The 16313-nt window shown below is 39.4% G+C and overlaps 1 protein-coding gene across 1 annotated transcript in view; it reads right to left on the reverse strand.

The window, feature by feature from the left end:
* The window catches only part of ARMH3 (armadillo like helical domain containing 3), a 561581-nt gene that overhangs the window by 102200 nt on the left and 443068 nt on the right, over positions 1 to 16313 (reverse strand). Inside the window, exon 24 of the mRNA XM_053692489.1 lies at positions 11016 to 11094. Coding sequence (XP_053548464.1) covers positions 11016 to 11094 — 79 coding nt within the window. The remainder of the gene's footprint in view (positions 1 to 11015; positions 11095 to 16313) is intronic.

The following is a 16313-nucleotide window of genomic DNA, read 5'->3' on the forward strand; positions in this document are numbered from 1 at the left end:
TCCCTCTGGGAAGTAGTACCATAGGAGGAAACACAAAGGCACGCTGAAAGGACCATGGAGCTATCAGAGTATCCACAAACTCTGCCTGAGCATTCCTTGACCTTCAACTACCAGGTTTAGACCTTTCTCTAGAAATAATTCCAGCCACAGCATTAGCCACTGGAAAAAAATCAGAATCCTTAGCAAGTTTATAATAAGAATCTAAACGACTAGCAGACCCCTCTTCAGAAAAAGGAACTTCATAATTTCTAAAGTAAGCAATACCTCCATAAATAAAGAACGAATGTGATCTTAAATAAAAAGGAAGAAAACGCAAGTCAGACTCAGAGGCAGGCCCCTGATCATCAGAAAAAAAACTTCATTAGCCTCATGAAACAGGAATATTGCTACTTGTAGAAGGCATATCTCGTACTGAGCTTTTACTTTTACTAGAAGGCGGAATGACTGCAAACATTTCAGATACTGTAGCCTTGATAAACTCTTTCATGCCAAGAGAAATTTGAGCTGTAGGGGAAATCAGGGTATAAATAGGGGAAATGTAGGGGAAATATCAGGATATAAATGGTGCCAGAAGAACAAAACTAAATTTAGGTCCGCCCACCGGAGCAACAGGCGGGAGCCGTGGACTCTCCTCCCCTCTATGGCAATTAAATTATCAGGTAAGCATAACATAAATTTTCCATCTAAAGGGGAAGCGAGCCCACGGCTTCATTCATTATTTGTGGGAACAAATACCCAAGCTCTAGAAGACACTGAATGAAAAACGGGAGGGCAAAAGAAAAGCGGACCCTAATCAGAGGGCACCACAGCCTATAAAACCTTTCTCCCGAAAGCTGCTTCCGCTAAAGCAAAAACGTCAAATTTGTAAAACTTTGTAAAAGTATGTAAGGAGGACCAGGTAGCCGCCTTACAAATCTGCTCCATAGAGGCCTCATTCTTAAAGGCCCAAGAAGAAGCCACAGCTCTAGTCGAATGAGCCGTGATCTTCTGAGGGGGGTTATGACCCGCTGTCTCATAAGCTAAGTGAATCATGCCCCTCTACCAAAGGGACAAAGAAGTAGCAGAGGCCTTCTGCCCCTTGTGCTTCCGTGCATACACCACAAAAAGAGAAGTAGATTATCTGAAATCCTTCGTAGCCTGAAGATAAAACTTCAAAGCTTGAACCACGTCCAAATTATGAACTAACCTCTCCTTAGGAGAAGAGAGGTTAGGACACAAAGAAGGAACTACTATTTCCTGATTGATGTTGCGGTAAGATACAACCTTGGGAAAAATCCAAAACCAGTGCGCAGAACAGCCTTATTAGAGTGAAAGACCAAATAAGGAGGCTCAAATTGGAAGGCCACCAACTCAGAGACTCTGTGAGCCGATGCAATAGCCAACAGAAAGAGAACCTTCCAGGAAAGAATCTTCATGTCAATAGCGTACATAGGTTCCAACGGAACCCTCTGCAACACTCTCAAAACCAAGTTCAAGCTCCAGAGAGGAGAGGACTGTCTAAAAAAAGGCCTGATTCTAGACAGAGCCTGAACAAAAGACTGAATATCAGGAAGCTCAGCGAGCCTCTTGTGCAACAAAACAGAAAATGCCAAAATTTGTCCCTTCAAGGAACTGGCGGCAAGTCCCTTCTCCAAACTATCCTGGAGAAAGGACAGAATCCTTGATACCTTGACCTTATGCCAAGGATATCCCTGTTTCTCACACCAGGACCAAGTAAGTCCTTCACACCTTATGACAGATGTGAGTAGTGACTGGCTTCCTAGCCTGAACAAGAGTATCAATCAATCTCTCAGAAAAACCCCTCTTGGCCAAGACTAAGCATTCAATCCCCTGTGATGAAAGGCAAAGAATGACTGGGGGTGAGGGAAATGGGGGAGGTATTTAAGCCTTTGGCTGGGGTGTCTTTGCCTCCTCCTGGTGGCCAGGTTCTTTATTCCCACAAGTAATAAATGAAGCTGTGGACTCTTCTCCCCTTTAGATGGAAATAGATAAAAGAAGTAAATTGGAAAGTTGTTTAAAATTGCATCCTCTATCTAAATCATGAATGAAAAAATGCAGCAAAAGTACAAATTACAGGAGCCAGACACTGCACATTCTGAGTGACAGCATATAAAACAGGGGATGATTTATTACCATTTGTCTAAAATTAAAAAGACATAAAAAAGTGGCAAAATAAAATTCTCCAATGTGTTAAGAGCAGTTTACTATTGCACTATAGGATGCATATAACTATTAGGTTAAGCCCTGCAAATGGTTTAAACACATAGTTAAAAACAGCTAGCTCCAGAGCAGCAATATACTACTGAAACCTAGTTGCACATCTGGTGAGCTAATAATAAGAGGCATGTGTGTAGCTACCAAATGGCTAGCTAGATCCCAGTAGTGCTTTGCTATTCCTGAGCCTACGTAGGTATGCTTTTCAAAAAAGGACAAGGGAACAGAGTAAATTTAATAACAGAAGTTAATTGAAATCTCTTGTCTGAAAGTTCAATTGTGTCTTTAAGTCACTACCTGCAGAAAAACAGGAACAAACTACTGAAAAATAAATTCTCACAACTCCAGTTTTACTGTTGGGCTGAGCAAAAGGGAGAAAGCAGGGGGTAAGAAAACAAATAGAGCCACATCAAAAGAAGTCCAAACAGGAATGTGAAGAAAGGGATTTAATAGTAGGTACAAAAATCTAGTTTTCTCTCATGTTTTTCATCACTGCAGATGAAAGAAGATTCATTTGATACCACTAGGTTGGCACCAAAGCAAAGTGAATCATAACAGAGGGTTTAACTGCAGGCAGCAAACCGAATCAGAAATTCAGGTTATTAACTGGCAAACAAATTTCTGCATATTCAAGCTTTCACATGTATCCGTCATGCAGGCCTCATGCATTATACTTTCACTTGCAGAAATGTTTTTTCTTTAAAAGTTATACGTGCTTCAGTGAAAATTTTTAAAGGGATACTAAATCCAATTTTTTTTCTTTCATGATTTAGATAGAGCATACAATTTTAAGCAACTTTCTCATTTACTCCTATTATCAATTTTTCATTATTCTCTTGGTATCTTTATTTGAAAAACAGGAGTGTAAGCTAAGCAGCCGGCCCATTTTTGGTTCAGCACCTGGGTAGCGCTTGCTGATTGGTGGCTAAATGTAGTCATCAATCAGCAAGCACTAGCCAGGGTTCTGAACCAAAAATAGGCCGGCTCCTAAACTTACATTCTTGCTTTTTCAAATAAAGATATCAAGAGATCGAACTAAAATTGATAATAGGAGTAAATGAGAAAGTTGCTTAAAATCCCATGCTCTCTCTGAATCATGAAAGACAAAAACAAAATTTATGCTTACCGGATAAATTTCTTTCTTTTGCGATGTACCGAGTCCACGGATTCATCCTTACTTGTGGGATATTATCCTTCCTAACAAGAAGTGGCAAAGAGATCACCCCAGCAGAGCTGTCTATATAGCTCCCCCCTTAACTCCACCCCCCAGTCATTCGACCGAAGGCCAAGGAAGAAAAAGGAGAAACTATAAGGTGCAGAGGTGACTGAAGTTTTAAATCAAAAATACCATCTGTCTTCAATAGACAGGGCGGGCCGTGGACTCAGTACATTGCAAAAGAAAGAAATTTATCAGGTAAGCATAAATTTTGTTTTCTTTTGCATGATGTACCGAGTCCACGGATTCATCCTTACTTGTGGGATACCAATACCAAAGCTTTAGGACATGGATGAAGGGAGGGACAAGAAAGAAACCTAAACGGAAGGCACCACTGCTTGCAAAACCTTTCTCCCAAAAATAGCCTCAGAAGAAGCAAAAGTATCAAATTTGGAAAATTTGGAAAAAGGTATGAAGAGAAGACCAAGTCGCAACCTTACAAATCTGTTCAACAGAAGCATCATTTTTAAAAGCCCATGTGGAAGCTACCTCTAGTAGAATGAGCTGTAATCCTTACAGGAGGCTGCTGTCCAGCAGTTTCATAAGCCAAGCGGATAATGCTTTTCAGCGAAAAGGAAAGAGAGGTAGCCGTAGCCTTTTGACCCTTACGCTTTCCAAAATAGACAAAAAAGAAAGAAGATGTTTGACGAAAATCTTTGGTTGCCTGCAAATAAAATTTCAAAGCACGAACCACGTCCAAGTTGTGCAACAGACATTCCTTCTTACAAAAAGGATTAGGACACAGAGAAGGAACAACAATTTCCTGATTGATATTCCTGTTAGTAACAACCTTAGGTAGGAACCAAGGCTTGGTACGCAAAACCACCTTATCAGCATGGAACACAAGATAAGGCGAGTCACATTGTAATGCAGATAACTCAGAAACTCTTCGAGCTGAAGAGATAGCAACTAAGAACAAAACTTTCCAAGATAAAAGCTTAATATCTATGGAATGCATGGGTTCAACGGAACCCCCTGAAGAACTCTAAAAACTAAATTTAGACTCCATGGCGGAGCAACAGATTTAAACACAGGCTTAATTCTAGCTAAAGCCTGACAAAAAGCCCAAACGTCTGGAACATCTGCCAGACGTTTGTGCAACAAAATAGACAGAGCAGATATCTGTCCCTTTAGAGAACTAGCTGATAATCTTTTCTCCAAACCCTCTTGGAGAAAAAACAAAATCCTAGGAATCCTGATTTTACTCAAGGAGAAGCCCTTGGATTCGCACCAAAAAAGATATTTACGCCATATCTTATGAAAGATTTTCCTAGTAACAGGCTTTCAAGCCTGAATCAAGGTATTTATGACTGACTCAGAGAAACCCTGCTTTGATAGAATCAAGCGTTCAATCTCCAAGCAGTCAGTTGCAGAGAAATTAGATTTGGATGCTTGAATGGACCTTGAATCAGAAGGTCCTGTCTCAGCGCCAGAGACCATGGTGGAAGAGATGACATGTCCACCAGGTCTCCTGCGTGGCCACGCAGGCGCTATCAAAATCACTGATGCTCTCTCCTGTTTGATTCTGGCAATCAGACGTGGAAGGAGAGGGAAAGGTGGAAACACATAAGCCAGGTTGAACGACCAGGGTACTGCTAGAGCATCTATCAGTACAGCCTGAGGATCCCTTGACCTGGAGCCATAACGAGGAAGTTTGGCTTTCTGACGAGACGCCATCAGATCCAATTCTGGTGTGCCCCATAGCCGAACCAGTTGAGAAAACACCTCCGGATGGAGTTCCCACTCCCCCGGATGGAAAGTCTGACGACTTAGAAAGTCTGCCTCCCAGTTCTCTACACCTGGGATATAGATCGCTGACAGATGGCAAGAGTGAGCCTCTGCCCATCGGATTATCCTTGAGACCTCTATCATCGCTAAGGAACTATTCCGCCCTGATGATTGATATAAGCCACAGTCGTGATGTTGTCTGACTGAAACCTGATGAATCTGGCTGAGGCCATGCCTGGAGAGCATTAAATATCGATCTTAATTCCAGAATATTTATCGGTAGGAGAGCCTCCTCCCGAGTCCACAAACCCTGAGCCTTTAGGGAATTCCAGACTGCACCCCAGCCCAGAAGACTGTCGTCTGTCGTCACTATAACCCATTCTGGCCTGCGGAAACACATTCCCTGGGACAGATGATCCTGTGACAACCACCAAAGAAGAGAGTCTCTGGTCTCTTTATCCAGATTTATCTGAGGAGATAAATCCACATAATCCCCATTCCACTGATTGAGCATGCATAGTTGCAGTGGTCTGAGATGCAAGCGAGCAAACGGAACTATGTCCATTGCCGCCATAATTAGACCGATTACCTCCATACACTGAGCCACTGACGGCCGAGGAATGGAGTGAAGAGCTTGGCAGGTGGACAAAATCTTTGATTTCCTGACCTCTGTCAGATATATTTTCATGTCCACTGAGTCTATCAGAGTCCCTAGAAATGAAACTCTTGTGAGGGGGGAAAGAGAACTCTTTTTTACGTTCACCTTCCACCGCCGAGGAATGGAGTGAAGAGCATCGGCAGGTGGACAACATCTTTGATTTCCTGACCTCTGTCAGATATATTTTCATGTCCACTGAGTCTATCAGAGTCCCTAGAAATGAAACTCTTGTGAGGGGGGAAAGAGAACTCTTTTTTACGTTCACCTTCCACCGCCGAGGAATGGAGTGAAGAGCTCGGCAGGTGGACAAAATCTTTGATTTCCTGACCTCTGTCATATATATTTTCATGTCCACCGAGTCTATCAGAGTCCCTAGAAATTAAACTCTTGTGAGGGGGGAAAGAGAACTCTTTTTTACGTTCACCTTCCACCCGTAAGACCTTAGAAAGGCCAACACTAAGTCCGTATGAGACTTGGCTAGTTGGAAGGTCGACGCTTGAATCAGAATGTCGTCTAGATAAGGCGCCACTGATATGCCCCGTGGCCTTAGAACCACCAGAAGGGACCCTAGCACCTTCTGGATAATGCTTGTCCAGAAAGGCGAACCTTAGGAACTGGTGATGATCTTTGTGGATAGGAATGTGTAGATACGCATCCTTTAAATCCACTGTGGTCATATATTGACCCTCCTGGATCAATGGTAAGATAGTCCGAATGGTCTCCATCTTGAAAGATGGGACTCTGAGGAACTGGTTTAGGATCTTGAGATTAAGAATTGGCCTGAATGTTCCCTCCTTTTTGGGAACTATAAACAGGTTGGAGTAGAACCCCTGCCCTTGTTCTGCTTTTGGAACTGGGCAGATCACTCCCATGGAAAAAAGGTCTTCTACACAGCGTAAGAACGCCTCTCTTTTTGTCGGGTTTACAGACAATTGAGAAAGATGGAACCTCCCCTTGGAGGGGAGTCCTTGAAATATAGAAGGTATCTCTGGGTAACAATTTCTACTGCCCAGGAATCCTGAACGTCTCTTGCCCAGGCCTGAGCAAAGAGAGAGAGTCTGCCCCCTACTAGATCTGGTCCCGGATTGGGGGCTACCCCTTCATGCTGACTTAGTGGCAGCAGCAGGCTTTTTGGCCTGTTTACCCTTGTTCCAAGCCTGATTAGGTCTCCAGGTTGGCTTGAATTGAGCAAAGTTCCCCTCTTGCTTTGCAGCAGGGGAAGAGGAAGTGGGACCACTCTTGAAGTTTTGAAAGGAGCGAAAATTATTTTGTTTGGTCCTTGTCTTATTTGACTTATCCTGAGGGAGGGTATGACCCTTCCCTCCAGTAATGTCTGAAATGATCTCTTTCAGTGCAGGCCCGACTAGGGTCTTACCTTTGAAAGGGATGGACAAAAGCTTAGATTTAGATGACACATCAGCTAACCAGGACTTAAGCCATAACGCTCTAAAATGGCAAAACCTGAATTCTTTGCTGCTAACTTAGCAAGATGAAAAGCGGCGTCTGTAATAAAAGAATTAGCCAACTTAAGAGCCTTAATTCTGTCCAAAATATCATCTAGTGGGGTCTCCATCTGAAGAGCCTCTTCCAGAGCCTCAAACCAAAAGGCAGCTGCAGTGGTTACAGGAACAATGCATGCTATAGGTTGAAGAAGAAAAACTTGATGAACAAAAATCTTCTTTAGGAGACCCTCTAATTTTTTATCCATGGCATCAATGAAAGCACAACTGTCTTCAATAGGTATAGTTGTACGCTTAGCCAAAGTAGAAATAGCTCCCTCCACCTTAGGGACCGTCTGCCATGAGTCCTTTATGGTGTCAGAAATAGGGAACATTTTCTTAAAAACAGGAGGGGGAGCGAACGGAATACCTGGTCTATCCCACTCCTTAGTAACAATGTCCGAAATCCTCTTAGGGACTGGAAAAACATCAGTGTAAACAGGAACCTCTAAATATTTGTCCATTTTACACAATTTCTCTGGAACTACAATAGGGTCACAATCATCCAGAGTAGCTAAAACCTCCCTGAGCAATAAGCGGAGGTGCTCTAGGTTAAATTTAAATGCCGTCATATCTGAATCTGTCTGAGGGAACTTCTTTCCTGAATCAGAAATCTCTCCCTCAGACAGCAAATCCCTCACCCCTACCTCAGAACATTGTGAGGGAATATCGGATACGGCTACTAAAGCGTCAGAAGGCTCAGCATTTGTTCTTAACCCAGAGCTACTGCACTTCCCTTGCAACCCAGGCAGTTTAGATAAAACCTCTGTGAGGGTAGTATTCATAATTGAAGCCATATCTTGCAAGGTGAAAGAATTAGATGCACTAGAAGTACTTGGCGTCTCTTGTGCGGGCGTTACCGGTTGTGACACTTGGGGAGAACTAGATGGCAAAACCTGACTTCCTTCTGTCTGAGAATCATTTAATGCCAAATTTTAGTAAGTCAAAATATGCTGTTTGCAATTTATAGACATAACAGTACAAGTGGGACACATTCTAAGAGGGGGTTCCACAATGGCTTCTAAACAAATTGAGCAATGAGTTTCCTCAGTATCAGACATGTTTAACAGACTAGTAATAAAGCAAGCAAGCTTGGAAAACACTTTATTTAATGAAAAAGCACAAATTGCAAAAACGGTAATGTGCCTTTAAGAGAAAAAAAGGCATACACAAACTGCAAAACAGGTTAAAATTGCTTCAAATTTACCGAAATGTTAACAGTGTACCCACTAAGCTTTAGAAGGATTGCACCACAAGTAAATAAGCAATAAACCCACAAATGACAAAACCGGATTAAAATTTGTCAAAAAAACAGTTAAAACCCCTATTAGCACCTTGCCACAGCTCTGCTGTGGCCCTACCTGCTCTTAGGAACAATAATCTGGGTTTAAAGCTTCGAATAGGTCCTCAGAAGACTCCCAGAACCACAGGAGAAGTTGCTTGCTGCTTGTCTGAATTACTAAATACGCTACTGAGGCGCGCAACTGAGGCACGAAAATAGGCCCCGCCCACCTCACTCAATGTTGCTGGGGGCCTGCACAAATCTAGCAAACTATGTTTGAAAACCATGTGGGTTATAACAACCCTAAAATAAGCCAAATGACCCCTCAAACGTTCCCATAAACATAAAAAAAACGTTACTCCCAGAACACACAAACGTTTGTCTCCACTTTCTAATAAACAAACTGAGTGCCCAAAAAAACTTAGCCCCTTATGCAAGCTAGTAAAGCCTCATTCATACTAGGATTACTGCTTACCCTTCCCCTAATGGGGATACTGTCAGCCTTTCTGAGTTAACACAGTCTCTGCAGAAAAGATGACTGAACATACCTCATTGCTGCATAGCAAGAAACCGTTCCTCACACTGAAGTTTTCCTGTACTCCTCAGCTTCTGTGGGAACAGCAGTGGACCTTAGTTACAAATGCTAAGATCATAATCCTCCAGGCAGAAATCTTCATCTATGTCCTGCCTGAGAGTAAATAGTACAACACCGGTACCATTTAAAAATAACAAACTCTTGATTGTAGTTAAAATTAAACTAACAGCTTAACACCTCTTTCACTTTACCCTTCCTGCTTAGAGCCGGCAAAGAGAATGACTGGGGGGTGGAGTTAAGGGGGAGCTATATAGGCAGCTCTGCTGTGGTGCTCTCTTTGCCACTTCCTGTTAGGAAGGATAATATCCCACGAGTAAGGATGAATCCGTGGACTCGGTACATCATGCAAAAGAAAATTGGGTTAAGTGTCCCTTTAACGTGCAAACTGTACACATTGGAATCCTCTGAGTGCCAGTGACATTATAGAACCTTATCACTATCAGTACTACAAGTGCAGCCTGCACACAGCCTACTGCTATCATGGCAGGGAGATGCACTTTAAACATTACTAATGAAACAGTTAAAACTTTCAAAAGGAGCTTTTTTTGCAAACAAAAATATATTACAAAATGCTTCCATTGTGAAATACACTGCAGTATGTTTTAAATTAAATCTTGGTATCCCTTTAAGTAAAATAAAATACTTTAAAAGGGACAATTCTGCCAAAATTGAAATGTACACAAATTACATTTCAGTTTATTAAAATAGCTTGCAGTAGACAGCCAATCCAGTGCTGTATGCGTGACAGCAGAGGGTCTTTGAATATGGAGTATAACGATGATCCAACAGGAGTTGGCTAGGGACCGGTCCCTTGCGAGTGAGAGGCCAGTGACTAACTCCCACTGGGTTGTGCCACTACTCAATACTCCAAAAGCTTCCCTCTGTCAAACAGGGGAAACTGGGCCTCAAATCACTCGGAGGACCCCTCTCTCTGAATAACATCTGGAGCACCTTCATTCTTTGCCTTCCTCCTGTGGAGGCAAAGATAAGACTAGTTTCCAGAATGGTGGGAGGGGTTTTAAGGGCTCTTGGAGTTTTGGGAATTTGGCATCCTCATAGTGGTCAGGAGAGGTATTTCCTAGGAGTAATGGATTAATACCAACATTCAGAAATGAAAAACATATAATTTCCACCAAATCATTTAACTATTCATTAACCCCCTCTGTCTGCCAAAGCTTACAGTCTGAAAGTGTTATGCTGGAACGAAACAGCTACAATTTCAAAGGGTTCTCTTTTGATATATGAAGCAAAATTTTTCTTTCATGATTCAAATAGAGCATAACATTTTTAAACACCTTTCCAATTAACATCAATTTTTAAATTTGCTTAGTTTCCTTGATATCCTTTGTTAAAGGAGCAGCAATGCACTACTGGGTGCTATTTGCTGATTGGTGGCTGCAAATATAAAATGTGCAGCCACCAATCAGCAAATAGCACCCAGGTGCTGAGCCTACCTAGCTACGCTTTCAACAAAGGATACCTAAAAAATAAAGCAAATGCTCTATCTGAATCACGAAAGAAGAAATCTGAGTTTCCTGTCCCTTTAAGGTTAGAAGCAGAACATCCCTGGTTTTGTGATTGACTTTAGCAAGTGTCAAATATCTTCTCAGATTATTAATAGCACATTTATTTACATCAATAAATGGACTCACAAGCATAGCATCAATTTAACAGGTTCAGTTTGTAAACTAATCATTATTAATCATTTTTTGCAAATAACTCTGGGGATCATTACCAAAGAGTAATTTAAATAATAGTTTGATTAGAAATCACAATAAAATGCTGGCAACACAGAACTTGAGAACACATGACTTTCGGCTTACCTGATCCTCTGATAATTGTGAGATGTGATTCACAGCAGCATATGATTCTATCTTCGGGTTAAAGTGGTTTATAATGGCTCTGAAAGATAACAAATATAGCAATTTTTAGGAATTCAGTGTCAATCTTCTCAGTTTGAGATTAAAGGTATCTCTTATTTAAACTACATCAATCCACATGTGGGAAGCAACAGTAAACACGCTTGACTTTATTCCCTACAGATGTTCACAACCCCAATTCAAGAGAATAATTGGAGGTATACACAGCCAGGCTAGCAAAGGGTAAAAGCTTGTAGTGTATTTCTAACATATTGTAATATTAAAGGGAAAGCAAGGTCAGAATTAAACTTTCATGATTCAGAAAGAGCATGCACTTTTGAACAATATTCCTGTTTACTTCTATTATCATCACAATAGAGACTATCCTACAATATGTAACACAAGAGACTATCCTACAATATGTAACACAAGAGACCATCCTACAATATGTAACATAAGAGACCATCCTACAATATGTAACACAAGAGACCATCCTACAATATGTAACACAAGAGACCATCCTAAAATATGTAACACAATAGAAACCATCCTACACTATGTAACACAATAGAAACCATCCTACAACATGTAACACAATAGAAACCATCCAGCAACATGTAACACAATAGAAACCATCCTACACTATGTAACACAATAGAAACCATCCTACACTATGTAACATAATAGAAACCATCCTACAATATGTAATGCAATAGAAACCATCCAGCAATATGTAACACAATAGAAACCATCCTACAATATGTAATGCAATAGAAACCATCCAGCAATATGTAACACAATAGAAACCATCCTACAATATGTAACACAATAGAAACCATCCAGCAATATGTAACACAATAGAAACCATCCTACAATATGTAACACAATAGAAACCATCCAGCAATATGTAACACAATATAAACCATCCTAAAATATTTAACACAATAGAAGCCATCCTACATATGTAACACAATAGAAACCATCCTACATATGTAACACAATAGAAACCATCCTACAATATGTAACACAATAGAAGCCATCCTACAATATGTAACACATTAGAAACCATCCTACAATATGTAACACAATAGAAGCCATCCTACATATGTAACACAATAGAAACTCATATGTAACACAATAGAAACCATTCAACAATACTGTATGTAACACAATAGGAACCATCCAGCAATATGTAACACAATAGAAACCATCCTGCAATATGCAACACAATAGAGACCATCCTACAATATTTAACACAATAGAAACCATCCTACAATATGTAACACAATAGAACCCCCCCACAATATGTAACACAATAGAAACCATCCTACAACATGTCACACAATAGATTACATTCAACAATATGTAACACCATATAAACCAACAACAGAAACCATCCAACAATATGTAACACAATAGCTACCATCCTACAATATGTAACACAATAGCTACCATCCTACAATATGTAACACAATAGCTACCATCCTACAATATGTAACACAATAGCTACCATCCTACAACATATAACACAATTGAGACCATCCTACAACCTGTAACACAATAGAAACCATCCAACAAGATGTAACACAATAGAAAACAAAACAACCTACAACCTGTAACACAATAGAAACCATCCTACAATATGTAATCACAGGCTACGCTATCCTACATTACAGTTAGTAGCTTCTGAGTGCCTGTACCGCCTGCTTCCATTTATGTGAAAAGGATAGTTAGCAGATTTTCTGAAATATACAATAAATAAAACAGAGTTTTACAGAGTTTCTATTGTGAGCTCTAAAATAAAAAAGCCAATACTGCCTTTTCATCTACTGCAAATAAATGAAAGTCTGACTTATCTTAGAAGTAAATAACAAATGCTGAATATAGCTGCAGTGAGCGTCATTCATTTCAGTGCTGGATATATCAATGTGAAAGAGTAACATACAGAGATGTGTGCAAATCCAGATCTTTGCGTGTTGCAATTTCACACTAATATACCGGCGCCGAAACAAAACGAATGCCGCTACCTGCAGCCATAATCAGCTTTCGTTTTGCAGACAAATGTCAAATCACAAAACTTTGCCCATGCCTAATAAAAAAATAGTCAAAATCTGATCATATAATTCTGAAGCAGCTCACAAAGCATGTATATTTCTTAAAAAGATGAGGGGGCGGGGGACTAAACAATACAATTATTCATTCATTCTAGATTGTAAGTTCCCACGGGAACAGGGCCCTCAATTCCCCCTGTATTTGTCTGTAAAATTGTGTGTCTTATCGTATTGTTTCTCCACTGTACTGTTATCCTTGTACCCATGGGCAGCGCTGCGGTCTGTTGGCGCTTTATAAATAAAGAATAATAATAATTTTGCTTTAATGTGGTATGCAGCTTTAAAAAGAGATAGGCTAGTTACAAAAAAATAAAATGCATCTCCAAAGGAGCTGTCAAAGCTTGGAAATTAAAACATTTGTACTTAGGGTACTGTGTGTCTTATATATCTCCTAAGGAAAAGTCATCCAAAAGGTTGGGAGACTGATTAAAGCCACTGAACTGAATCTTGATTAATCTATTTATGCAGCAATGTCAAGATGAAAACCAGTGAGGCTTTAAAGACAGCCCAGTTCTCAAAATTTGCAATGAACTAGGGGAACAGGGAACCTTATAATGACCAAAAGGTTTTCATATATAATAATAAAATAAAGTGTAGCCCCCTAACAAGAAGCCAGTAATATGTACTCCATTATCAAACTTGTAAAAATGTATAACAAATAAATATAGCAATCATCAAGTATAAAACATAAACAATAGACAAATCAGAGTGATACCAAATATATATCAGAGGAAAAACAATGATAGAAAACAACTGTGGAATGAATATATTCAGTCTATCACAATATTTACTAAAGTATTCAGACACAAAATCAAAGTATTAACAAAGAAGAACCAAAAATAAATACATAGTAAATTATTTTCTTTTACTGTAAATACAAAACAATGATACATGCATTTATTCACACCCCAAAGAGAGCCGGTCTGGCCTCTTACTATTGGGCTAAGCCGAAATACAATTGTGTCAGAGCAGTGATTTTAAACAGCCAGTTCAGAGATGGCAGAGAAATAGCAATTTTAAGATGGCTGCTTCTTGGACTGCACCCAAAGAGTATTAAAGCTGTATCCCCACTAGTCTGACCCTTTAACAAATTACTACTGCATCCACATAAAAAGTAATAGCTGCTGTTGGCATGATGCCTAGCAACATTGCAGGTTTATATGTTGCTTCCAGATCTATTTTTGAAAACCACAATTTCTGGAACTTCTAGAAAATATCCTTTAAGAGAAACAGCTTACCAGAATAGATTTTCTTTTATCATTATGAATTGACAAAACCAATCAACCAGTCTCTCTCCTTTTCTTCTCTTTGGGGCCTTGATATTCAATACCTCTCTACTCAAGTGAGATATTTTAAAATGATCCCCCAGCAATCCGAGATCCCTAGTGAAATTTTAAAAGGCAGATTTTGCTTTACTTCTCCAAGGGATGTACTGTATGTAAAGAAGAGACAAGCCCAGTACAATATAGTACTGCATGACATGACATTTCTGCTGCTTTCTATCTTATATCACTTTACCCATCAGATTAAATTTATTAAAACTTTGCACTTTCTATTTTGTATTTTATTTTGTATACAGTAGTGCATTTAGGATTGTGTTTTTACAAGTTCTGATTATAGTACTGACTTCACAGAGGCAGAGCTCACTGAATTTTCTAATAAAAGGGGAGGAACCTAGAAATCCCAGAGAGATGAGATGCCTTCCATAGAAAGTAACAAAGCTCTCTGGGATACAGAATTTCTCATGGGAGAGAGAGAAGGTAACTAGAGAACCCCTGAAGCTGATATAAAGGCTCCATTTGCATAAATTAAATTGAAATGTTTTCAATACAATTTAACTAACTTCCTATTGTCTATATTTTAAGTATATATAACATTTATGTTAGTAAAATAAGTGTATTGTGAGCAACCTTCACCTGCATACAGCTGGCGAGACAAATCAGTGAGACCAGCTTGTTTAAAATGCTAAGAAAATTTCACAAGACTTGTGAGCTTCAGACATACCATGGGAACTCCTGTGTTCAGCCCAGGGAACTGCCTTATCTCTCCCACTTTCTGAAACTGTCAGTTTACAATGAAGAAAATACAAAGTGCTATGTAATTTGTAAAAGATACACAGAAATATATAAAGTATGAACATAAGTTTTTAAAGTAATACAGAAACTTTCAAAGCATAATCAGAATGTGTAAAATCACTGCTAGATCAAATTTTAAATGTATTAAAATATAAAAGAGAAAGTGCAAAGCTTTAATGCAATAATACCGAAAAGACCCAATCTGAAGTGTATAGTAATATGAAATAAAAAGCACAAAATGTGAGTGTAACAAAACTTTCATATCATGCAGTGCTATATTGCACTGGGCTTGTCTCTGCTTCATATATATAAATGAGAGGGATCTTGCAGTGCTGGAGAGTAACACCCTTTATTTCTTTTGAAAATTCAGTAAGTTCAGGAGGTTTTAAGGTTATAAAGTATATTAATATAACAATGTGCAAAGCTAAGGAATCGGTAGTAAAGGCGTTATCTATCTTTTTAAAAATTAAAAATTCTGGAGTAGTCTGTCCCTTTAAGTATCAAGTACCAAGAAATCCCCCCATAAAAAAAATGTGACTATAGTAAAGCATGGTTAAGACATCAACTTACATTGGTATATATCCAAATATATACTCAAATGTTTTAGAGCTATTAAAAAGTCTATTTAGATCACCATGTTAACACTGAAAGTATAAAGATATCACAAGTTTCAAGCAGGAATCTCTACATTAATTTTTTTTTATCAAACATAAATGTGCAATGTGAATTAAAAACTTAAGTGCCCGCTAATAAATCACTATGGGGTACAGTGAATATTACTAGGAGGGGAATTGCCTATAATATACAAACAACAAATCACATGAAACAGGAGTGGCAGGCAGAGGCAGAACTTTTCTTCACTTTCTGCGATGAGATATTTTTTGTGAAAAATTTTCTGCACAGCATTTTGAAATTAAATTTAATTTTAAAATAGCACTTTACTCTGGATGCATGGTTTTAAGAAAAACATTCACAATGCAGACAGAGCAAAACTCTCGGCTAGATTACGAGTTTGGCGTTAGAGGCTATGCGGTGCTAACGAGCAGTTTATGCTCACCGCTCACTTAAAGACAGCG

Source organism: Bombina bombina, chromosome 9, assembly GCF_027579735.1.
Source record: "Bombina bombina isolate aBomBom1 chromosome 9, aBomBom1.pri, whole genome shotgun sequence".
Lineage (NCBI taxonomy): Eukaryota > Metazoa > Chordata > Amphibia > Anura > Bombinatoridae > Bombina > Bombina bombina.